This window comes from Lynx rufus, unplaced genomic scaffold (genome assembly GCF_022079265.1).
Source record: "Lynx rufus isolate CCGP_SWC_20201006 ecotype Redwood Valley unplaced genomic scaffold, mLynRuf1.p SCAF_4, whole genome shotgun sequence".
Lineage (NCBI taxonomy): Eukaryota > Metazoa > Chordata > Mammalia > Carnivora > Felidae > Lynx > Lynx rufus.
In genome coordinates this window covers 169,891,991-169,916,580 of record NW_025814856.1, presented here as the reverse complement: position 1 = coordinate 169,916,580, position 24,590 = coordinate 169,891,991, and the positions used below count along the sequence as shown (strand labels likewise).

Sequence of the window (24,590 nt, the reverse complement as noted above, 5' to 3'; positions counted from 1 at the left end):
ACCACAGGCCGTGCAGGCCGGCGCGGGGGGGACGGACACAGGGGCTGGAAGGGAGCCTGGCAGCCAAGTGTCCCATGTTGGACAAAACAGTCCTTCAGAGATGTTGGAAAAACAGGCACTCCCAGATTTAAAATCAAAAAAATAATCGTCGCTAGCCTGCCTGCGCTCCGAGAAGCACTGAAGGAGTTAATGTCGCTTTTTCGTGTTTGCATGCATTTATTTACGACCGCTCTGTAATTTTATGGATTTCTTCGGATAATCCCTGCTCCCTGTACTCGAAGTATCTTGAGTCTGGAAAGGAATGCGGCCCAGTGGTTGGGAACATGGCTCAGAGACTGCCCACGTTCAGACCCCACTCCTGGCCCTGTGTGACCTAGGGCGAGTCAGAGAGGTCTCTGTGCCTCCAGCTTCCCATCTGCAAAGTAGGCACGGCCATAGTACTTGTGTGGAAGGTGGTGTAGAGGAAAAAAGGAGACCGGACCCGCCAAGCATGGAGGCCGGCGCGTGACAGGCAGCAAGCACGCGTCGCTGTAGCCGCTCTGTCCCCCAGGGTTGCTGCCTGCCTGGGCGCCACCCCATTTAGGCCTGCCACAGCCTTAGGCTGTCTTGTCACACGCGTTCCCAAGGCACGGCCCCCACCGGCCTGACTTTCCTGAGTTCCTGGTGTGGCGTTCCTCCCGGTCTGTCCAAGGACAAGAGCGCCAACGTCTTCCCCCACGCCTGGGGAGGGGGGTGGTATGCGGGCCGCTGCCTGCCCTGCCTGTGGCCATGCGTCTGCCCGGCCTTCCTCCGGGGGTCGCTTCCGGCAACCCCCCTCCCCCGCCCCCAGCCTTGCTGAGGATTCACGGCCTCCGCAGCCCAACACAGTTTGCTCTCACTTTTGTTCATCGTGGTATAAAATACGTACAGCAACGCGCGCAAACCCTCGCCGTCCTGCCCGGACTGTTCACAAGCGGAGTCCTGTGTGAGCCGCGCCGCAGCGAAGACGAGCATCGCCCCGGGCCCCCCCGCGAGGCGGCCACACCCGCGAGGCGGCTCCACCCGAGGCCCGGCCTACAGATCGGCTCAGTCGGTTCCGAGCTCGCGGTGGGCGTGTGGGCGCGTCCGGCTTCTCCCACTCCGCGTTGTTTGTGAAAGACGATGCGACGTCTCTCACGACGGTTTGGTCAGGCCTTGGGGACTGGAAGGTCACACACAGAGTGGGCGAACACTCGGTCGGCCGGGAGCGTCACACGCGGCCTGTGGGAGCCCGCTCTCAGCCCTGCCACAGGTGTGTCCGCGCCCGGCACCTTCTGCCTGAGGGGCCCGGCCTGCGGGTGCGAGGGGCTTCTAGGTCCAAAGAGCCACCCTCCCTCCCTCCACGACTCTTCCCAGAGGGAACCTCTGATCCACCCGGGTGCTCTCCACCGGCACCCGCCACGCACGCTTTCTGAAGCCTGGCTCACTGTGCTTTAAATGATGGCACCTGAGGACACCGCAGACCAGCCAGGTCACACCAGAGCCGTCCCAGCGCGGGCTTTCCTCGAACGTGATGACGGGGTCAAGGGCCACACCGTGCAGGCTGGCCTCGGTGTCCCGTCTTGTAAGAACACACACTTACCTAGAACCTACACCCCGCTGGATGAAACGGGGAGGGTCCATCCTGTCGTGCTGGGGATCGCTTCGCCAGCGATGTCGGGTTTGCGTCCATAATGAAAGAGCTTTTGATGGCGGTTCTCTAACTAAAACGCACACAAAATAAAACAAAAAGAAACCACAGCAAAACAAAAAAACCAAAACTGCGGCCCCCTGTGTAACCTCATCTCAGGGTGATGGAGACTGGCTTCTCTCGTGTTGAATTCTCTTTCCTCTTTCTTACAAATACTCAATATGAAGACACCTGTCCGCTTTGGCCAAGGTTCCCTTTTGCTTGTCCAGTTCTGCACAGGCTGCTTCGACTCTCAGTTATGAGCCTCAACTCTACGCGTAACTTAAAGAAAACATAACACCGGAAGCTTCTTGGGTCGCTTTCCATGCAACGGTTCTTCCAAAACCTTGCCCAGAGACGGTGTGGTGAGGTGTCCGTCACACCGCCCCTAACGTGCGGACACCCTTGTCGAAAACCAAACTCTGCGTACTGAATAAAACAAGGCAGGGAGAAGAGTTTTTGCCAGGCTTTCGACCTGCAAGCTGGGGACCTCAAGGCCCCGGGCGCAGTGAGTCTCACGTTGCTCACGGACACGGGGGTTTTGATGAGGTAAATGGGCCACTGATTTGGCTTTTTCGGCAGTTGCCTAGTGGCCTTCTTTCTTATTTGTATCAGGGAAGCTCAGTCAGGGGGCAAGGAAGCCCAGAGATGGTGTGGACAGACTTGGCCTTCGGGAGCTGGTAATGTCTTCTACTGGTTTCTGAGAAGGGCTGTCAACTCTTGTAAGCTTAGGTTTCATTTCCTTTACGTGCCTCGACCGTCGCCATTTCGTCCCGGACACAAGTGACTGCGTTTCTGTTTGGTTCCGCTCCCTGAACGTGAGGGTCTGGACCCGGCAAAGGAGAGCTCTCAGGCCACAGGAGCTAGCAAAGTCTGCTCGTTCTCTCCGGTCAAGTGTAGGAAATAGCTTTGGGGAACTTTTTGTTGTACACTCGTGTACTCCTCTTCTTTGAGAATGTAAACCTATGCAGCATCTTGTTGACTTTCTCAAAACACAAAGGAAGGCCAGGCTGTGATAATGCTCTCCAGCCAGCGATGTTTATGTGCACACACACTATGTATAAGGCGGTATGCAGGCCAGTGAGGAAGCGGCCAAACGTATACGTATGCCAGCGCATGCGCAAGTGTGTGTGAGAGTATGTGTGCAAAAGTGTGCGTGCATGCACATGTGAGTGGGCACACGTGTGTTGTGTGTACACTGGGAGTACATGGGCACATGGGTGTATGTGCGTGTTGTGTGTGCAGGTATGTCTATTTCTTGAGCATGTGTGCGTGTGAGTGTGTGCATATATCCATGTGTGTTGTGTATATATATGTACATGTGTACACACGTGTGCAGATGCATGTGTGTGTTTTGTGTATGCACACATGTATTTATGTTCTGTGTGATTGTGAGCATGTATGCACATATGTGTGTGGCTGTGAGTGATGTGTGTGTGCGTGCGTGTGTGGTACCGATATGTGTATACTGTGGGTGTGTGCACACACGTGTGTTTGTATGTGTGTGCCACATGCACGTGTATACACATGTCTGCACACACGTGGTATTATGTATGTGCACACATGCGTGTTTGTGTGTCATGTGCATGTGTCTGCATGTGTCTGCATACACATGTGGTACTGTGTGCGCATGCACACACGTGTTTGTATGTACCACACGTGTGCATACATATGTGTATTGTGTGTGCACACGCGTGTTTGTGCATGCCACGCACACATATCTTTACACACATGTGTATTATGTGTGTGCCCATGTGTGTTTGCATGTGCCTGTCACATGCATGTGTGTGCATACATATGTGTACTATGCGTGTGCGCATGCACGCACATTTGTATCTACGTCGTGTGTGTGCATACGCCTGTGTATTATGTGTGCACATGCACACACGCGTTTGTATGTACATGTTGCATGTGCATACACATGTGTATTGTGTGTGCACACACGTGTTTGTATGTGCATGCCACGTGCATGTGCATACGTGTGTCTGCATACATGTGCATTGTGTGTGTGCACTTGCGTGTTTGTGTGTGCATGTCACACATGTGTGCGTATGTGTCTGCATACCCACGTGTGGATGTGCATGTGTGGGTACGTTTAGATCTTCCAAGATCATCTTCTCAAACCGAGTTTGAGCCTAGGTTCCCCTGAAAGCAGGGCCTGAGGCAAGGCTTGCGTGCACATGGTTTATTTGGGATTGTGGTCCTGTGAGGTGAGTCTTTTTCCTTTTGTTCTGTTCTCGGAAATAATTTGTATAGATAGCGATCATCTGTTTCTTGAAAAGCTGGTGAAACTTGCCTATAAAATTTTCTGAACCATTACCTTTTGAATAGGGAGATTTCGATTAAAATTTGTTTCAAAATTTTGTATTAGTTTATGTGTTTATTTCTTACCAAATCAGTTTTCAAGAGTATCCACTTTATGCTTTCAAATTTATTGCAAAAATATTTCTTATGAATTTAATATTTCTATTATATCATAGCTGCATTTTCTTTTAATTTCCTAATATTGTTTATTTGGTTTTTTTACTAAAATTTTTTTAACATGTATTTATTTTTCAGAGACAGAAACAGAGCATGAGTGGGAGAGGAGCAGAGAGAGAGGGAGACACGGAACCCGAAGCAGGCTCCAGGATCCGAGCTGTCAGCAAAGAGCCCGACACGGAGCTCGAACCCACAAACTGCGAGATCATGACCCGAGCTGAAGTCAGACGCTTAATTGAATGAGCCACCCATGCGCCCCTAATATTATTTATTTGTATCCTCTATTTTTTCTTGATTATGGAACCCTACTAGAAGTCAGTTTACTTTATTGGTTTTGTAAAGACCCTACTTTTTAGTTTATTACATCAACTGTTTCTTATTTTTGTATCAGAATCTGCTTCCTTTCTATCTACCTCAGGTTTCCTGAGCTGCTCTTTTCCTAGCTCCTAGAGTCAACATCGAACTTATTTTCAGTATTTCTTTTAAAAGGTTTATATTTATAGCAGCACTCTCAACAATAGCCAAATTATGGAAAGAGCCTAAATGTCCATCAACTGATGAATGGATAAAGAAATTGTGGTTTATATACACAATGTAATACTACGTGGCAATGAGAAAAAATGAAATATGGCCTTTTGTAGCAACGTGGATGGAACTGGAGAGTGTGATGCTAAGTGAAATAAGCCATACAGAGAAAGACAGATACCATATGGTTTCACTCTTATGTGGATCTTGAGAAACTTAACAGGAACCCATCGGGGAGGGGAAGGAAAAAAAAAACAAAAAAAAGAGGTTAGAGTGGGAGAGAGCCAAAGCATAAGAGACTGTTAAAAACTGAGAACAAACTGAGGGTTGATGGGGGGTGGGAGGGAGGGGAGGGTGGGTGATGGGTATTGAGGAAGGCACCTTTTGGGATGAGCACTGGGTGTTGTATGGAAACCAATTTGACAATAAATTTCATATATTAAAAAAAATAATAAATAAAAAAAATAAAAGGTTTATATTTATTCAGTGAAGCGAGCGACACCTGCTGTAGCTTCACTTCCCAAGTGTGGTAAGTACCTTCCCTGCCGTTTAGATCCAAGTGTGTTCTAATCTCCACTGGGACTTACTCTATTCCACGAGTTTCTCAGGACATTTTTAAGTGTCCAAGAATGTTTTCCCTTACCTTTTTGGTGTTGGTTACTAATTTAAATGCACTGAGGCCAGAGAAGATGGTCTACAGAATATTGATTATTTGGGGGGCAACTAAACTCATCCTACCCCCTCCCCAATCTTTGCCCTCCTAATCCCTGGTCCGGAGCAGGTCTTAAAGGACATTCCGAGACCCCGCTCCTTGGCGATACTTGAGATCTGAGACAACGGCTCCTGCATCCACGTGAGAGGGGACTTGCTGTGGCTGCTGGTCCCGAGCTCACGTCTTGGCCCGTGGCTCCCTATTAACTGTGCCATAGGTACCAGCCTTCTGAGCCTGTCAGCGTCTTTTCCTGGACAAACAGGTCCAGCTGGCCCTTGGCTGTGGGCAGTGAGCCCAGACCTGGTCTCTGTTCCCTGTGGTGCATGCAGAGCCCTTTTGCCCTCTGGACGCACCTGCCTGTCTGCTGACCGCACACCCATGTCCTCAGGATCCTGTTCCGCACGTGCTCCGTGGGGCACAGCTATGCATTTGTTGTTTCCTGTTTTAAATCTCATCTTTCAGAGCGGTGTGGGGTGGAGGAAGTGAGTGGAAGCACGCATCGCGACCAAAATTGCCCTTCAAGTGTGTGTCTTCATGTGAGAAAGGAAATATGACATGGGAATCCGCTGGCGGTCACCTGGCCAGTCCTTGGACAGCAGGCTGACTGACGCCTTTTCTCACCTCAGGGGCCTCAGTCCCACCGGGCGGCACCGTAGCCACGGGAACACGCTGAGGCTTTTAGAGGTTTGATGTGCCGTTTCCTTCATTTCTGCACATCTTGTACAAGTTTAGAGCGGGAAGGAGCCACTAGCGATCTTAGCGCTACCTCTCCTTCCGCAGGAGAAGAACCAGGCTCTCAGAGAAAATGATTTACCCACGGTCTCAGGGCTGGTTATGAAGCCAGGGTGGCAAGAATATAGGCAGATCCCACCAGCATGTTCTACAGACTTCTCAGGATGAGGAAAGAACTGAGGCGATTTCTAAATCAGCACAGTTAAATGTAAAGACAGCAAAATAGGGGCGCCTGGGTGGCTCAGTCGGTTGGTTGTCCGACTTCGGCTCGGGTCATGATCTTGCGGTTCGTGGGTTTGAGCCCCATGTCGGGCTGTTGGGCTGTCTGCTGTCAGCGCAGAGCCTGCTTCAGACCCTCCGTCTGCCCTCCTCTTTCTGCCCCTTCCCTGCCTGAGCACACGCGCAGGCGTGTGCCTGCTCTCTCCCCCCCTCTCAAAAATGAGCAAATTAAAATAAATAAATAAATAAATAAATAAATAAATACAGCAAAATATTTACTTTTAGATCATTGTTATTAAGGTTAAATGTGGGGTGCCTGGGTGGCTCAGTTGGTTGAGCGTGAGGCCCAGGTCACGATCTGGAGGTTTGTGAGTTCGAGCCCCGTGTCCCACTCTGTGCTGTCAGTGTGGAGCCTGGAGCCTGCTTCGGATTCTGTCTCCCTCTCTCTCTGCCTTCCCCCCCTCTCAAAAATAAACATTAAAAAAAAAGATTAAATGTATTGGGGCGCCTGCGTGGCTCAGTCAGTTAAGTGTCCGACTCTTGGTGTCGGCTCAGGTCATGATCTCACGGTTCCTGAGATCGAGCCCCGCTGACAGCGAGGAACCTGCTTCAGCTTCTCTCTCTCCCTCTCTCTCTGCCCCACCCCTGCTCATGCTCTCTCTCTCTCTCACTGAATAAATAAGCAAATATTAAAAGGAAAGAAAGAAAGGAACGGGCATTGGTTCCTGACTAAGGGGTCAGGGGCCACATGTTTAATAGAAGTTGCTGGTAGATTTAGCCAAATGTGAATGACATCCTGGGGACACTCAAAAGGGTGGGCCCTGCTCATGATGACACCTTTCCTCCTGCGAATTGGACACCGGGTGTGTCTGATTTCTCTTTCAGCTCCACAAGGGGCCTCAGTAGGGTCACTGCCAAGCCCTGTGGACACACATTCTTCCATGCATTCAGTGAGCGCCTGCTGTATGCTGTGTGCTGTGGGCAGAGTTCTGTGTCTAGGAGGAAATTACACTAGCTGAGCTCTGCAGGGCATGTGAGCCATGGGCAGTGAGGGGGAAGGGAGAGTTCAGGCAGGTGGGGTGAAGGCACTGAGTGAGGGACCCTGCGGGGTCCCCAGGAACGGACAAGTCAGAAAGGGGCGCAGCCCAGGCTGAGGAGGCAGGCAAGGGCCGGGCACCCTGGTGTTTTTCCTAAAGCAAGGAGAAAGCACTGAAGGCTTGCAAGGAAAGGTTTGGTGATGGTCAGGGTCTCCTGAAGAGCAAATTGTTCCAGGGACATTGTTTAGAAGGAGAAGGAAGAGGAAAGACATATATAGACACTTTAGTTTTTGTTTGTTGTTTTTTAACAACAGGCCCAGCACGTGCTTCAGGCCCAGCACGGAGCCCAACGTGGGGCTTGAAGCCACGCCCCTGAGATCAAGACCTGAGCTGAGATCCAGAGTGGGACGCCAAAGGACAGAGCCACGCAGGCGCCCTCTATAGACATTTTATGGTTTTAGCTTTAATGGGGGTCTCTGATCCACTTTGAGTGAATTTCTGTGAATGGTATGAGGTGGGGTTCATACTTCTTTTCGTATGTGCACCCAGGAGCTTTCACAGCACGCATAGGGGCAGCCAGCTGTCCCCTGCCACCCCTAGGGCTCCCCTAAGGGGTCACTCAATCCAGGCCCGGCAGGTGTCCTGTGGGGCCTGTTGGCCCAGTTCCCACAGGTAGAGGGCAAGGGTGGGCCCTGAGCTTCCAATGACTTCTGCTTTTTCTTTAATTGTTGTTCAAATATCCCCATCCACACTTCCCAAGTTCAACTTTTACTTTTAGAGACGCTATAGTATAAAACCACAAAAAGGAAGGAAATGTTTCTGCAGCTGCCTCTTGATTAGTCACGAACCCTCCCTCCTTCTTGGAATCAGTGACTCAGGGGCTGGAGGGCGTCCAGCTCTGAGGGCTGGCCCTGTGCTCTGCTCCACCCAGAACAACCGTGAAATGCTCCTTCTCATCAGCCCCATGTTCAAGTTCCTAGCCAGTGATGTCCTCTTGTTTAGCTTATTTTCCTGGTTATAAATATTATAATGAAGTGACATATTTTGTGTTTTCTTCCAGAAATTTTCTGGAAGGATACTCAGGAAAGTGGTAAGAGTGGTTTCCTTTGAATTTGAACAATGCGATTTGTGTTATTTGCCCAATACAAAATTAAAAAAAAAAAAAACCCTGAATTTTACAGCTGGTCCTTTATTGAAATATTATTTTAGCCTATATGTTCCATCCCAAACAGCTTCAGGCTTAGTTTATATTGCCTTGCCATGGGGCCTCAGAACCTTACCACGTGGGAAGGGAGATCACCCTCACACCTCATTCGTTCATTTATTCAGAAAACATTTTCTTCAAACATCTAAAATGTGCCAGGGGGAGCCTGGCTATCTCAGGCAGAACATGGGACTATTGGTCTTGAGGTTGTGAGTTCAAGCCCCATGTTGGGCGTGGAGCTTACTAAACAAACAAACAAACAAACAAACAAAGTGCCAGACTTAGGATGTAGGGCTGAACAGGGCATAGTCTTGACACGGAGTTGCAGACAGGGCTGGTGGAGAGGAGGGTTCAGAGGCTGCGTCACACGACAGGGTTGAAGACAGAGTGAGTGAAGTTGTACGGGGTTTGGAGGAGGCCTGGGATTCATTTTGTTGAGGAAAGGCACGTTCATGCATTGTGGGAATGGCCTCCCAGAGCTTCACTCACTCAGACCATCCCTGCCCCCATTGTATGGATGAAGAAACTCCAACGGAAAAATATGTAAATCAGGAGATAAAAGCTTTTATGTTAAAAAATAATATCAACAAAAACGCCTTTAAAATGAAAGAGTAAACAATACACTGTAATGAATAGCGACTGAATGTATGTGGGCAAAGATTTTTGGCAAACTTTCTAGAAACTAAGAAAGTGAATGACTCCAAGTGACTGGATAAAAATGTATTTTGAATTTCAGGTGTTGAAAGTCTTTGCTTTCAACAAAAATTGAAGGAAAGCCCTATCAACTTATTAGCTGATACAAATTAAAAGAATTGATGGGGGTAGAGCTCTGGGTCTGTGCGGATCTGACAAAATCAAAGCTTCAGGGGAGTGGACAGTGAGGTCCAGAGGGATGACAGGGCCTTGATTTGATTGACGATGCTCAGCAACAAGCCGGGCGGTCCAAAGAGGACTTTGCATTCACTGAATGAGGTTCCTGGACCTGACAGGACAAGCGTGGCACCGCAGAATCCATTAAAGAACAAGAAATGACGTGAGCCAGCTTAGCCTTAGGTTCCTCCATGAGAACATTCCCCCTATAGGAAACCAACACCTGGCTCCTTTTTCATGGATGGATTTTTAAAAAATACATAGATATAAAATGTAAAGAAAAAAATTGATGATATGTTTGTGATCAGTATGTGACTTTTGGCATTTAACTAAAATATGTTCAAGGAATAGAGTGTCATTACTATTAATTTTTTTCATTTTTTTAAGTTTATTTATTTTGAGAGAGAGCAGGAGGGGAGCAGAGAGATAGAGAGAGAGAGAGAGAGAGAATCCCAAGCAGGCTCTGAACTGTCAGCACACAGCCCAACAAGGGGCTCAAACCCACAAACTACAAGATCATGACCTGAGCTAACACCAAGAGTTGGACACTTAACTGACCGAGCAACCCATTCATCCCATTTTTTTTTCATTTGTTTATGTGAACAAATTTTCTCAATATTTATGTCTATAAACACAAAAAATCAGAATAGAATATTCATCCTTGGAAACATGAGTTAACTGAAAAAAGTCTTAACCATAGCATTAAGATGTGTTTCAACAAAATTTTAGTTTTACAAGTACTTGTCAAAACTTTTATAATTTTTTATATGGTTTTGATCTCTTTGTATCCCTAATGAATGTAAAAGTTTTAAAATCTAGAGCTTTATGGCCACAAAATATTTAAGAAATCTGTATCTTGCTGGAGATGTGACCCACAGAAACTTCGTAGCAAAAACAGATTTATGCTAGGATTGCCTAATTTGGGAGACTGGCTGTAAACACTTCAGGAAGACCAGGTCACCAGTTGCTAGAGTATTGATTCCATTGGATATTCATAGTGATGTGACCGTTTCTAAAAGTCAATCTTTATAATTATGTTGATATTGCAGTCATTTCAGCCATTTAAGCCACTGATAAAACACATTTATTTTTCAGACTAAAAAAAGCCAGGGGTGCCTGGGCGGCTCATTCTGTTCAGAGTTGGACTCTTGATTTCTGCTCAGGTCATGATCTCACGGTTCCTGAGCCCCACATTGGGCCGGCTCCGTGCTGACAGTGCAGTCTGCTTGGGAGTTTCTCTCTCAAAATAAACTTTTTAAAAATTAGCATCCAGAGAGGCGCCTGGGTGGCTCAGTCAGTTAAGTGTCTGATTCTTGATCTCAGCTCAGGTCATGATCTCACGGTTCCTGAGTTCCAGCCCTGTGTGGGGGCTCTGCGCTGACAGTGAGGAGCCTCTTCTCGCTCTCTCTCCCTCTCTCTCTGCCCCTACCCGGCTCACGCTCTCTCTCAAAATAAACTTTAAAAAGTAAATAAATATAAAAACAAGCCAGATCTGCTCTCCCGTGGGAGGGGCGTGGCCTGGGCAGGCTGTGGCCTTCCAATGCCTGGGCCGGAACTCGGAGCAAGAAAACGCAGGGCGGGACCGGGAGAGCGGGAGGGGCCTGGGGCGGGGCCCGGGCTCAGAGCAAGGTAGGGCGGGGCGGGGTATGCAGCGTAGGGCGTGGTCAGGACGCCGCTGGGCGGGGCGTGCAGCGCGCCCTCCGGCGGCCCCGCCCAGGTGTGCCCGGCTCTCGCGAGAGCGGCGCGTGATGACGCGCAGGCGGGCGGAGCGCGTCGCGGGCGCGGGCGGGCGGGTTTGAATCTGGTCCGAGCGCGGGAAACGGCGGGTTTCCGGGACGAGGTGAGCGCCGCGGTGCCGGCAGGCGAAGGGCTCCGGGCGGGGGCAGGGACCGGGAAGCGGCGGGGGTCGGTCAGGTGGAGCCCCCAGTCGCACAGCCTCCGCGTGGGCTCCACGGCCCGGCCGGTGGCTCTGCGGCGGCCCTGGGGCGGCGGGCACCGGGGCCCTGAGCGCGCCGACGCCCCGACTCCGGGGCTGAGTTCACAGAGGACCCCGGCCCTGGACCCAGGCTGCCCGGGAACCTGTCCCCAAGCGTCTGTCGTCGTTCTGACGGGAGTGCTTTGCTCCGGGCGGGGGCTTGTTCGTGGGAGGGCTGGAGCGCAGCCCCACAGGTGGTGACAAGGCGACAGGCGCCTCCTTTGAACGCTCCTCGTAATTCGGTCCAGGCTCCTGTGTGAAGAGCGCCCTGCCGCCGTGGGGACGGATAACTGCGTGTGCGATGACGCCTCAGCCTGCAGGCAGCATCTGGCCGGACGGGCGCGGACGCGGGCACGAATAGTACGAGAAGCCGAAGGCGGCCCCTGGGGGGGGGGGTAGCCTGGGAGTTGGAAGCAGCTGCAGTCACGAGTGTCAGGAGATGGGGCGTTTGGTGGTGAACGCGGTCAGGACACGTAGATTGCCGTACTGGAGACTGAGGTGCCGCGGGTGCCCTTGGGGGCGGAGCACGCCAGGGGCGTTCCCACGGGTCCACGGGAGGGGCAGAGTTCAGAGACCCGCGCGCAAGACGTGTGAGTCCGTGTCTCGAGCGCACCTTTTCGGAATGTTTGTTTTTAAACCCATGGGCTGCTGCTGGCCATTGTTAGTCATCAAGCTTGTCGCCGGCCACCCTGCCTGCTGCCGGGCCAATCGGAAGTTCTGTTCTCTAGCTCAGCCCGCAGAGCCGAGGAGTGAGGTGGCCAGGCCCCAGTGGTACGCACTGGGCACGTTATTTCCATTTTTGTGGGTTTAACTTAGACGTTAAGACCTGGAACTCCAGGTTTACGAGGACTTTCTGTCCCCGAAAGTGTTGTCATTAGTGCCGGTGACTTTCCAGATTGCTCTGTCTGTAAGGCCCGGGAGGTTCTCATTTGTTTCTGGAGCGAAGCGTCTGCTTGCATGTATGTGTGCTCCGTCACTTACCTTGCCTGTTGGCCGCTGGCTTTCGGCCCCGGGGTGTGAATGGAAAGTAGGGTTTCCTGGGGGAGCCGCAGCGGGCAGGGCGGTTGCACACACTCCCTCTGGTCCCGGCGCGGGTGGGAGCGGGCTCCTGTGATTGGGCGCCTAACGGTCTGCTCTCCCTCCAGGCTCCCGGGGGGCCCAGCGCCTCGCCCGGCAACGGGCGGCTGTGACTGCGTTGTTTTTGCGGAATGGCACTTCGGAGAGGCACAGTCTTCAGGATCTAGCGGCGGGGCTCCGCTTTCATTCTTTTTCTTCAGTACTTTCTTTTATTGTTCCCAAGGCACTTTCCCCCATGTTTTCGTGGGACCAGCCTTTTGTTGAACTGACTCAGAGCTGCCTGAGCATCTTGCTAAGGCACTAAAGGGAGAGGAGGCGAGCCTCCTCGAGCCGTTCGGATTTCTCTTTCCTTTGTTGGTAACTTCATTGACAATTGATAATAACATAGTGTTATGTTGATACTGTCCTCAGTAAAGAAAGTAAGGGAATTATTTCGTAGATGTAACTTGTTTTACGTCAGAATATGGTTAAAAACTGTCTACCATAGATGGTACAGGTTTTTGTTTTTTGTTTTTTTGTTTTTTGTTTTTTTTTTTGCAGTTTTGGATGTTAGTGCCAAATTATGTCGTGTAGGAAAAGATATATTTGCAAATTCAAGTTTCAGTATGACTGTGTTTTCTGCTTAGGGTTACAGAATAAATGCCATATGAAAAGCAGTTTCATCTGTCATGGAAAAACGAGAGACATTTGTACAAGCAGTGTCTAAGGAGCTGATTGGAGAATTTTTGCAGTTTATTCAACTTGATGTAAGTTTTATGTTTAGCTTTATTGTAATTTGGCTGTTAACATAAGACTTTTTTAAAAATCAGTACACAAATGAAATCTCGTAGTCTCAGTGAATCCTTAGGAACCAGGATTTATTTAAAAAAAACAGGAGTATACTCAAATAGACCTGCTGACGGCAGGTACTCACAAATGGTATTTCCCGCTTCTTTTAGGAGAGCTGTAAGAATGCTAAGTGATGTAACACAGTGTGTTTCTGTACACTTAAATATTTAGAGATCTCTTGCTGTGTGGGTGGCATAGTGAGGAAGACATATTCTTTTGGTCCTCAAGTTATTTACAGTGTCGTGGTGGATTCAGGTCTGGAAATACAGCAGAGTAAAGACTCAGCTGGGGCAGGGGTATGGGAGGGTGCCCACATCCAGCCATGGACTCTTTCCTGTCCCAGTGGAAAGGCTATGGAGTAAAGAGAAGTCAGCCAGTCAAGGAGGGATGTGGGGAAGGATCTCAGAGAGAAGGGGATAACTTTATGGACCGGAGAAGGCACGTTGTGTTTGAACTTGAAGGCGTTCGGTAGGGCTAGGGTGCAGAAAGCCAGGTCAGGAAGACACAAGGGCTGACACTTGAATTACGTCAGACTTTCTTTATGATTTTAAGGAGCTGAGACTTTATCCTGAGAGGAGTGTGGGTTTGTATCCGAAGAATAGATCGAAGAGGGCCACATGAAAGCCTGGAGAGGAATGAAGAGGCCGTGCCCTGCGCGAGCTGTCAGTTGGGGGGGTGGTGGTGCTGTTGACTGGATGTGCGCCAAGGAAAGGGTGAAGGCAGATCCCAGGTTTTGACTTGTGGTGCCTTCCAGTGAGATCTTGGATGTGGGAGGAAGGCAGGTTTGAGTGGGAAGATAGGCTCAATTTGGGACGTTCTGGATGACTGTCAGGGGGACAGGCACAAGTTGGTGTCCAGCAGGTGGATGGATAGTATCTGAGGCCCAGGAAAGAGGCCTGGGGAGAGACAGATTTGGGTGTCCTCAGTGGCACTTGGAAGCTTCAGTCATGGGAACACACGGGATCATCTGTAGTGTAATGAGAGAAGCCTTGGACAGAACTCTGAGGAACCCAACACGTAAGGCACCAACTCTACAATGCTCGTGACGTTGGGGCAGGAGACACATACCTCATGCAGTGAAGATTAAGTTAGTAGTCACTAAGAAGTAGAGAGGAACCTAACAGTAAATTTGTTGCTAGCAACATTCATGAAGTTATTTTTCTTTATAGGAGAGAAATGAGCTTATGAGGTGATTTTGTATTGTAAAATGGTACCCTGTAAACTTGCACATAACCAGCACAGGTTCACGAGCAGCACATCACAGAAGTGTCTGTGAGAGCCAACTCTTTAGATGTTACATTAATGTCTGCTTTAGTAGGAGTGTAGGTGATTTGTATTATATTAGATGTGCAGCACACATATAGTTTAAAGTTCGTAAGACTTGTTGCAAACTAGTATCGTAGCGTTAACTAAAATCACTAAATTGATGGTGATGAAGCTAAATGATAATGATCTGAAATCAAAAGGCAAAGCCAGCAACATTTGGGTGGCGCAGTCCTTGCAGGGTCACAGAGCACTCTCTGAGGTGCTTCCCTCCGGCTGTCCCCGTCACGTGCTGGAGAGCCTTGAACTGTTGCTCAGCAGCGGACATCTCAGTAGGATGCTGAGTTAGTCCTCGTATTAGTAGCCATTAGTTTTAGTTTATGAATAGCACACCTTATTAACAGTAATTTAGTATGTCAATCACCACGTAGCTCTTGTTAAACAAAAAAATGAAAATATGCAGGATTGTACATCACTTATTTTCTTCAAGTTGAATGATACAAAGAGCCATTCTGTAGGTTTCACATGGTCAACGAAGCAGTTAAGTCTGTTGGAAGCCTACTAGGTGGACCTCCCATCAATTCTGCTATAATGTCAGTTCTGCTATAATGCAATATTACACATTGCTAAAAATCACGTACTCTGCCGAATGGGCAATAAACAGAAGGATTATGGGAAAAATGGGGGTAAGGGCAGAACACTCAAAAACCTCACCAGTGACACATTTAAAAAAAGAGATAGTGACCTAATAAAAAAACAGCACTTTTATACAAGTCAAATCACTAAGAAATACATAAATATGGGAGTAAACATGACATTTGCCTTGAAAAAGAGCCTGAGTTTGCGGGTGGAAGTGAGTTCCTGTGCTCCCCGGGGCTGGCCTGCTGACCCTGTGTGAGAGGAAGAGAACAGAGGAGAAAAGTACAGTCCAGGCTGGGAGGACTGGAAAGGTTGAAGAGAGGCCAGGTGGACAGAGAACTGGTCAGAGGGTTGCAGCACACGTGGGTTCCCAGGAGCTGGCTGGCGTCTGAGGTGTGTGTTTTGCGTGACTCAAGCTCTGCTCAGCAGGTGCGACTTTCTGCATTCACCTAGTGATGAAATCCCACATAGGCAAGCCAGAAATTTCCTTTTGCTCAGATTGTTCCCTTATGTATTAATTGCATTGGGACAAATCTGCATTTCAAAATAAGCATTGTGGAGCAGCACTGACTGTGCTCTCAGTAGTTCTTTGAGATTGGAGGGTCAGCGTTTAAGGAGTTTGTCCTGAGTGCCTTCTGGATGCCAGGCTCTGCTCTTGGCCTTGGGACACAGTATATACCAAGTTTCTGCCCAGAGGGAGTTGGTTTTTGGTGGTGGAGGGAGAGGAGGAAGCAGGGTAGGGGATGGGTGTCCAGGTGTGATTTTGGTCAGAGATTGGAATGGGCCCTGTGGAGACTGAGGGAGGAGAACTCTGGACAAGAGGGATGGCGACGGGGAGGCCCTGAGGCAGGTGCACACCTGGACAGCCCAGGTGGGGCTTTCCTGGGAGAGGAGGGAAGGTGGTAGGAGTTAGGGTGGGGAGGTAGCCTTGGGGGGGGGGGGTGCCCTGGAGGGGCTACCTGCTCTCCTCTTTGCTGCTGAAATGACTGCAGAGTTAAAGGAAGGTTACGGGAAGAATAAGAATCCTGAATCTCCTGCACTTAGACTTGCCACTTGCCACCTGCCACATTTTCTTTATCATGCCCCACTTTTGCCTCTTCTTTTTTTTTTTTAATTTTTTTTTTTTTTTTTAACATTTATTTATTTTTGAGACAGAGAGAGACAGAGCATGAACGGGGAAGGGGCAGAGAGAGAGAGAGGGAGACACAGAATCGGAAGCAGGCTCCAGGCTCTGAGCCATCAGCCCAGGGCCCGACGCAGGGCTCGAACTCATGGACAGCTAGATCGTGACCTGAGCTGAAGTCGGACGCTTAACCGACTGAGCCACCCAGGTGCCCCCTTGCCTCTTCTTTTTGAGTCATTTGAGAGTCCATTGCAGGCATTTGTCTCATCCCTGAATATTTCAGCGTGGTTTGCCTAGACAAAGATACCCTCTTACGTAATCACAGCAAAAATCCTACAAGGCTCTTGGACATTGGCACAATGATACTGTTACCTACAGTACACGTTTGTGTTTTCTCCCTGATCCAGGACCCTGTTCGTGGTGTCACATTACATTCAGTTGTCATGACTTGTTAGCTTCTTTAATCTAGAGAGTTTCTCAGCCTTAGTTTACTTTTCATGACATTGATGGTTTTGAAGAGTGTAGGCAGCTATTTTGTGGCATATCCTTCAGTTTGCCCTTACTTGATAGTTAGGTTAAATACACCTTATGTATCTTGGCAGGAGCTGCATAAGTGGTGTTCTGTCTTCCTCAGTGGAGGCACATGGTGTCAGTTGGTCCTGTTATTGGTGAAGTTAGTTTTAATCAGCCACTCGCTCAGGTCGGGTGTCTGCCACATTTCTCCGTTGTGAAGCTGCTGTTGTACCTTCATAGTAAGTAATCGTAACTTGGGAAATAAGTTGTAATTAGGGAAATAGTCAAACTTCTCCTCATCAGACTTCTACCCACTGGTTTTAGTATCTGTTGATGATTCTTGCCTGGATCAATTATTACTACAATGTTTGTAACATTTGACTGTTTTGGTGATCGCATTGGCTATAGGGAGTTCCTTTCAGATGGATCCTCTACCCTTTTGATACTGGTTTCTGTTTGCTGTATCAAAGAGTTGGTGAGGTCATCTGCTCAGAGTGAGACGAAGTGGTTGGCTCAGGGGTTTTAAGGATAGTTGAGAGGGTCTGATGTCGTCTCATCGGCTAATGGGAGGATGATGTCTAGAGACGAATAAGAGGTTGAGGGCCCAAGTCAGGTTAGAGACCAGAAACTTCAAGTGCACTCAGTTGGCTTGGCTGCATTATTATTGTTGTTGTTGTTGTTATTGTATAGCATACTTTTGTAACCTGATTATAGGCGTGGAGATGGTGAACATCTGGATGGATTGATTTCAGAGAGGATTTTGCTAAGTGGGTGAAATTTTAAACTCCAAAGACTAGGATACTAGAGTGGAATAGGTAGAGGAGGAATCTGCTACTTTTTGTCTCATGATTCCTATACATTTCCCTTTAGGAATGTATTTCACAAACTAAACCCAGCTCTTGAAATAATAATTAGCACTTAACCTTTTTTTTTTTTTTTTAACATTTATTCATTTTTGAGAGACAAAGTATGAGTGGGGGAGGGACAGAGAGAGAGAGGGAGATGCAGAATCTGAAGCAGACTTCAGGCTCTGAGCTGTGTCAGCACTGAGCTGACGTGGGGTTCCAACTCATGGACCACAAGATCGTAACCTGAGCTGAAATCGGTCGCTTGACAGACTGAGCCACCCAGGCGCCCCTAAACTTTTTTTGATGCCTGTTTTTAAAAAGGATAGAACTAAAATTTTGTATTTGAAATATAACAGTTGCTATTTATTTTTCAGAAAGATGCTTCTGACCCTTTCAGCCTAAATGAATTGCTAGATGAATTATCAAGGAAACAGAAAGAAGAGTTATGGCAAAGGCTCAAGAATTTATTAACAGATGTGCTATTGGAAAGCCCGGTGGCTGGATGGCGGATGGTGGAAGTCCAGGGTGAAGACAATATGGAAACAGAGCAGGATTCAAAAATGGTAGTATTGGTCTTTCAGATATATAATTTGTTACCTTTTCTTTGTTAAAAAATAGTTATTGTATGTAATTTTAAGTTAAGAAAAAATTTTTTTTTTTTTAATTTTTTTTTTCAACGCTTTTTATTTATTTTTGGGACAGAGAGACAGAGCATGAACGGGGGAGGGGCAGAGAGAGAGGGAGACAGAATCTGAACCAGGCTCCAGGCTCTGAGCCGTCAGCACAGAGCCCGACGCGGGGCTCAAACTCACGGACCGCGAGATCGTGACCTGGCTGAAGTCGGTCGCTTAACCGACTGCGCCACCCAGGCGCCCCAAGAAAAAATTTAGAGCTAGAAGTCTGTTTATTATAGTTTTACCTTTTCCAATCTTACCATTATTAATCTGCCATTCAGTGTTGGTGTTCTTTTTGGACAAGTGACCCGTATTCAATTTTAATTCACTTTTTAGAGTAAGCTAGAAGTGTGGGTTGATTTTTATAAAATTAGTAACCTTCACATTTAAAAAAAATGATATTTTTTGTTAGAGAGAGAGAGACAGAGAGAGACTGCACGCACAGGGGAGGGGCAAAGGGACAGAGAGAGAGAGAGGAGAGAGATGGAGAGAATCTTAATCAGGCTCCATGCTCAGTGAAAGGCCTGATGCAGGGCTTGTTAACCATGACCCTGGGATCATGATCTGAGCTGAAATCAGGAGTCAGACACTCAACCAACTGAGCCACCCAGGTGCCCCTAAAAATTGTATTTTAAGTTGATTTTAATTCACTTGAAATTTGAATTTTTTCATTTGTAGAAGAAAAACCTAGAAATAATTCATGCAATTACATCTGTGATTCTTGCATCTGTATCTGTAATAAATGAAAGTGAGAACTACGAAGACTTATTGGAATGTGCAGTCGTGTTAAATGGTAAGTTGCATTTTTGATAATGTGGCATATTTAGAAGTGGGTATCAAATGATTCTCGGTAAAAGGAAGCTGGTCATCGTGTAGAAGCAGAAGGTGTTAAGGCATAACTTTGCATTCAAGCTCTTTTACTTTAGCTAGATAAGGAGCAAAGAAGTACTCTTTTAAAAAAAAAAAATTTTTTTAACATTTATTTTTGAGACAGAGAGAGACAGAGCATGAACGGGGGAGGGTCAGAGAGAGAGAGAGGGAGACACAGAATCTGAAGCAGGCTCCAGGCTCTGAGCTGTCAGCACAGAGCCAGACATAGGGCTTGAACTCATGAGCTGCGAGATCATGACCTGAGCTGAAGTCGGATGCTCAACCGACTGAGCCACCCAGGTGCCCCGCAAAAATAATTTTAATTAATGAGTTTTAAGACAAATCACCCAAGTGCCCTCACCCTCACTCTGTGAATAAATTAGTTACATGTGACACTTTCCTATCAGACTTTTCGTTCTTAGTGTCACTTGGATTTATGTATCTGTTTTATCCAGAATTCTTGCATGGAAATACAAGGTCTTATTAAGAAGTTACCTCTTGGGGCGCCTGGGCGGCTCAGTCAGTTAAGCATCTGACTTCGGCTCAGGTCATGATCTCAAGGTTTGTGAGTTCAAGCCCCGCGTCGGGCTCTGTGATGTCAGTTCAGAGACTGGCGCCTGCTTTGGATTCTGTGTCTCCCTCTCTCTCTGCCCCTCCCCCACTCACGCTGTCTCTTTCCGTCTCTCAAAAAATGAATAAATGTTAAAAAAAAAAAAAAAAAGAAAAGAAGTTACCCCTAATCAGTATATAACTAGATCCGAAAGCTTTGTGAACGTTACTACAGTTTATTTTCAGTTCCCAAATGTTGTATAAAATGAGTAGCACTAGTATTGTAGTTTCTCCTAACTTCCCATTAATTCAGGGATTGTACATGGATGTAATGGCATTCAGATATCTATGGATTATAATTATGAGCATAATATTAGTATTTTGATTTTATTCTTGAGCTTTTCTTTTAATAAAAGCACTGCAGTCTTTATGTTCATTATACTAATTGCTTTTACTGTTTTTCACCAGTGAGCCAGAATTTGAGGCCAACCTATCGAGGGACAGTTGTAGTGCATTCGTGGTCACTACAGCTGACCTGGCTTCAGTGTTGAGTGTTAATAACTGTGGGTGTCGTTGCACTTAGGTTCGGGTAGTTTCAGTACTTGTTTCTCTCAAATTAGGGTTTGGGGCAGTGTGACCTGAGCCTTCCAGTTCTAAAATTCTGTATTCTGTTGGGTCTGCTCTCACAGCAGTAGTAAACAGTTTTTTTAAGTTAACATCACTTGTCTTCTGTAAGTAATGTTTATAAATTTTGGCAAGTTAAAGATAAACTGATACTTGCTTAGCGAACATTTGTAAGTTGTAGTACTTTACAATTTAAAGTACATAATACTTTACGTAGTACTTTACACAAATACTGGTTTGCTGTACTAACAGGACATATCCTGTGCTCTGTGTTAGGTATTTTATATGCGTTACCTGAATCTGAAAGAAAGCTGCAGAACGCCATTCAGGATTTGTGTGTCATGTGGTGGGAGAAAGGCCTGCCTGCCAAGGAAGATATGGGAAAGACTGCTTTTATCATGCTGTTGAAGAAGAGTCTGGAGACTAAAACAGTATGTTTACTTTTTAAAATGCATACCTTCCTGGGGTGCCTGGGTGACTCAGTTGGTTAAGCGTCTGACTTTGGCTCAGGTCATGATCTCACAGTTGGTGAGTTCGAGCCCCGCATCGGGCTCTGTGCTGTCAGCTCACAGCCTGGAGCCTGCTTCAGATTCTGTCTCTCTCTTTCTGCCCCACCCCCGCTCGCACGCAGTCTCTCTCTCAAAAATAAACGTTAAAAAAACCCAAACATACCTTTCTTTAAAAGCACATGTGTTCATATCAGTTAGGAATTATGTTTGCTTGTAAGTGGCCTGACTGCAGGTCCTTCCCAGTTAGGGTCTTTTTTTTTTTTTTAATTTTTCATTTTTTTTATGTTTATTTATTTTTAAGAGCAATAGAGACAGAGCATGAGCAGGGGAGGGGCAGGGAGAGAGGGAGATACAGAATCCGAAGCAGGCTCCAGGCTCTGAGCTTTCAGCACAGAGCCTGATGTGGGGCTTAAACCCATGAATCGTGAGATCATGATCTGAGCCGAAGTCAGACACCCAACCAACTGAACCACTCAGGTGCCCCCCACCCCAGATACTGTCTTTTTAACTTAGGATGTTCAGAGGTGGGCGGTCAAGGGTGGGCAGGGGCGGTGGCTCCACATATCAGTCTCATGCAGGCTTTGTCCATCTTCTGGGGTGTATGGCCCCCATCCTTCCTCTTACCACTGCATGGTTGCAAGGTGGCTGCTGCACCTCCACTTTCTGGTGTGAGTTCCAGGCAGGAAGAAGAGGCAGGGAAGCAGCAAGGCAAGATCTTCTGAGAAACTCGCAGCTTGTATCCAGCATACAGAATCTGGCCACATGGCCACATCTCTGCTGCAGATGGGGTTTTTGAAGGGATACATTGCCAATGTTAAAAGTAGAGATATTTTTAGTAGTGAAGAAGGGATGGGATGACAGATAGGTGAGTGGGAGTGGCTGCCTGTGTCAGTGCGGTCCTCTGAGAGGCAGACCCCACCATGGACTGCCCAGGACCGCATGTACGCAGTGAAGGAGGAAGGGGGCAGGAGTGGTAGGGAAAGCCTTCAGGCTTAGGTGCAGGTGCCACACCTGTGGGAGGTGGGGTGTCAGACTGCAGCCTAGGCCTGAAGAGGTTTTGGGAACGCCAAGGGAGAGCAGAGTTGAGGATTGGATTGACTGAGTAGAACTTCCATACAGCACCCAGTGCTCCTCATAACAACTGCCCTCCTTAATGTCTGTCACCATCTAGCCCATCCCCTGCCCACTCCACCAACTGAGGATTGAATTTAACTTGGTCCACTTCTCAGCCTTTAATCTTTGGTGTGCACTTAAGAAATCTAGAAAAAGAACAGTTTTTTCCCCTGATCAGAACAACAGATACTTAGGTTTATCTTAAGACAGTTGGGCAAGTGAATAAAAGGGAAAATGAGGAAGATAAAAATCACCCATAATTCCACTACCTAAGGTGATCATTGCTATTTGAGGGATATTTAGGAATTTCTCTTTGTCTTTCTCTCCCTCATATTTTTACTTCCTTACGACAGATTTCTAGAAATGTAATTCATAGGACAGTGGATTTGAGCTTGATGTACATTTGGAGCTCTTGGTACACATTGCCAACAGCTTTGTAGAAAGCTTGCACTTAATCACACTCTCCCTGTCCGTGTGTCTGTCCCACCATGGCCTCCAAGGATCCACCAGTTTGGTGACAGAAAAGACCCTTTGTGGTTGTGCCCTCAGCTTGCCATAGGAGGATTGAAGAATGCTTGTTTGCATCAGGATTTATCCTTAAGCCATTGTCGGTTTATCTTTTTAAAATCTGTTTCAAAAAAGATCCATTTCACTGCCTTTTTATCTTTTTAATAAAAAAAATTTATTTATTTGTTGATTCATTTATTTAAAGATTTTAAAGTAATCTATACACCCAATGTGGGGCTCAAACTCATAACCCCAAGATCCAAGAGACACGCTCTACCAACTGAGTCAGCCAGGTGCCCAATATGGGGCTATTTCAATTTAATTTGTAGTGAAGAAACTAAAAGCTGGGTCCCTCACCAGCTTGGTCCCTCACCAGTCATGGTTCTGTGCTCTGAAGCCCAATGGGGCTGGTGGTCGCTGCAGTGCTCGCTACAGACTAGGGCGTGCACAGCGCAGAAACTGGACGGCACTGCCTGTCAGTGCTTCCGTTTGCTTTTGCCATTTTTCCCTTTTTGATGAACAATCCAGAGTTGTAATAATTTATAATGTAAGGTATTCTTATGACATATTTGAAATGTGACCTTGATTATTTATTAAAAACTAACGTTTTTGTTTTTTATGTCATTCCTAGGGTGTAGACATATGTCGGCTTTGGCGTATTCATCAAGCTTTGTATTGCTTTGATTATGATTTAGAGGAAAGTAAAGAAATTAAAGATATGCTGCTTGAGTGTTTCATAAGTGTTAAGTATATCAAGAAAGAAGAGGTAACTGGGTTTTTCTTTTTTGGTGTTTTGTGAACTGCTTTTTAATGGATGTTTTTCCTAAGTTCATGTAGTTGATGATGTACCATGCTCAGTGTTTTAATGAAGGAGTCAGCCTAGCCATCAAGAGTTACTTTATTTATTGCACATTTTTACTGCATAGCAGTATGATGCAAACACTTTACAAATCATTGCTTATTTCATCATTAAATGAGATGGTGATAGGTGGCTGTGTGAATCGTGGGGGAACCATGGTTATAGTTTAAGTTACGAATGATTAAAAACAAGTTTGAGAATACACTTCCTGGTGCATCAGACCCGACCCTCTGCCCTAATTCCAGGTTATTGGCACATACTGAGAACTGTTGTCAGGTGGTATTCTTGATTTCTTCTTTCTAGCCATCCAGTAAACCCAAAGAGAGGCTTCTGTTCACTGCTGCACTGTCCATTTTGGTGGCCGTTCCCCTATGTCACTACTGAGCACATGAAATACGGGCAGATTGTGGCATTAAGTGAAAAATATGTGGATTCAAAACTTAGTATGAAGAAAGAATGTAAAATAGCTCATTAATAATTTTTATATATTTATTACATATTTAAATGCTAATGTTTTGGTTGTACTGGTTTCCATAAATATATTATTAAAATCAATAATAGGGGCACCTGGGTGGCTCAGTTGCTTAAGCATCAGACTTCAGGTCATGATCTCATGGTTCATGAGTTTGAGCTGCATCAGGCTCTGTACTGACAGAGCAGAGCCCATTTTGGATTCTTTGTTTCTTGTGCGTGCGTGCGTGCGCACGCTCTGTCTCTCTCTCAGCCCCTCCCTCCACACTCATGCTCTCTCTCTCTCAAAAATATTTAAAAAAAAATTACTTTAGCCTTTTTTACTTTTATTAACATGGCTCTGAGAAGATTAAAAGTTACAGAGAGGCTTGCATGGTTTTATTGGACAGTTCTGATTTGTTATCTTAGTATTCTTCTGTCGTCTTATTTTATTAGACATTGACTATATTCCCATGCCAGACATGCAGAGAAGAATATTGTTTTTGTTGCAGAGTATAGCCTTTGTTTCTGTTTGCTTGTTGCTTGCAGACGTGTATGAGGCAGAAGGAGGGAGTCCTCACTACTCCCTGAAGTAGGTGGGGAGGGACTCTCAGAGGAGGACGAGTACCAGTTCTGAGGCCCTTAAATGAACAATTTTTTTCACGGTCTTGCAGCTAGTCGGGGCAAAGACACGGTTTGACC

The 24,590-nt window shown here is 46.9% G+C and overlaps 1 protein-coding gene across 5 annotated transcripts in view; it reads left to right on the top strand.

The window, feature by feature from the left end:
* Positions 1–11,257: 11,257 nt before the first annotated feature.
* Positions 11,258–24,590, top strand: part of NCAPG2 (non-SMC condensin II complex subunit G2) — a 64,850-nt gene continuing 51,517 nt past the window's right edge. Inside the window, exons 1-8 of one of the 5 annotated variants that reach the window (XM_047096504.1) lie at positions 11,258–11,307; positions 11,691–11,802; positions 12,588–12,872; positions 13,146–13,265; positions 18,108–18,296; positions 19,086–19,200; positions 20,727–20,881; positions 23,211–23,345. In XM_047096504.1, coding sequence (XP_046952460.1) covers positions 13,188–13,265; positions 18,108–18,296; positions 19,086–19,200; positions 20,727–20,881; positions 23,211–23,345 — 672 coding nt within the window. In that variant the 5' untranslated portion in view covers positions 11,258–11,307; positions 11,691–11,802; positions 12,588–12,872; positions 13,146–13,187. Of the gene's footprint in view, positions 11,308–11,690; positions 11,803–11,848; positions 12,214–12,587; positions 13,266–18,107; positions 18,297–19,085; positions 19,201–20,726; positions 20,882–23,210; positions 23,346–24,590 lie in introns of those variants that run through there. The other 4 variants (XM_047096501.1, XM_047096505.1, XM_047096502.1 and 1 more) reach the window with 4 other exon arrangements.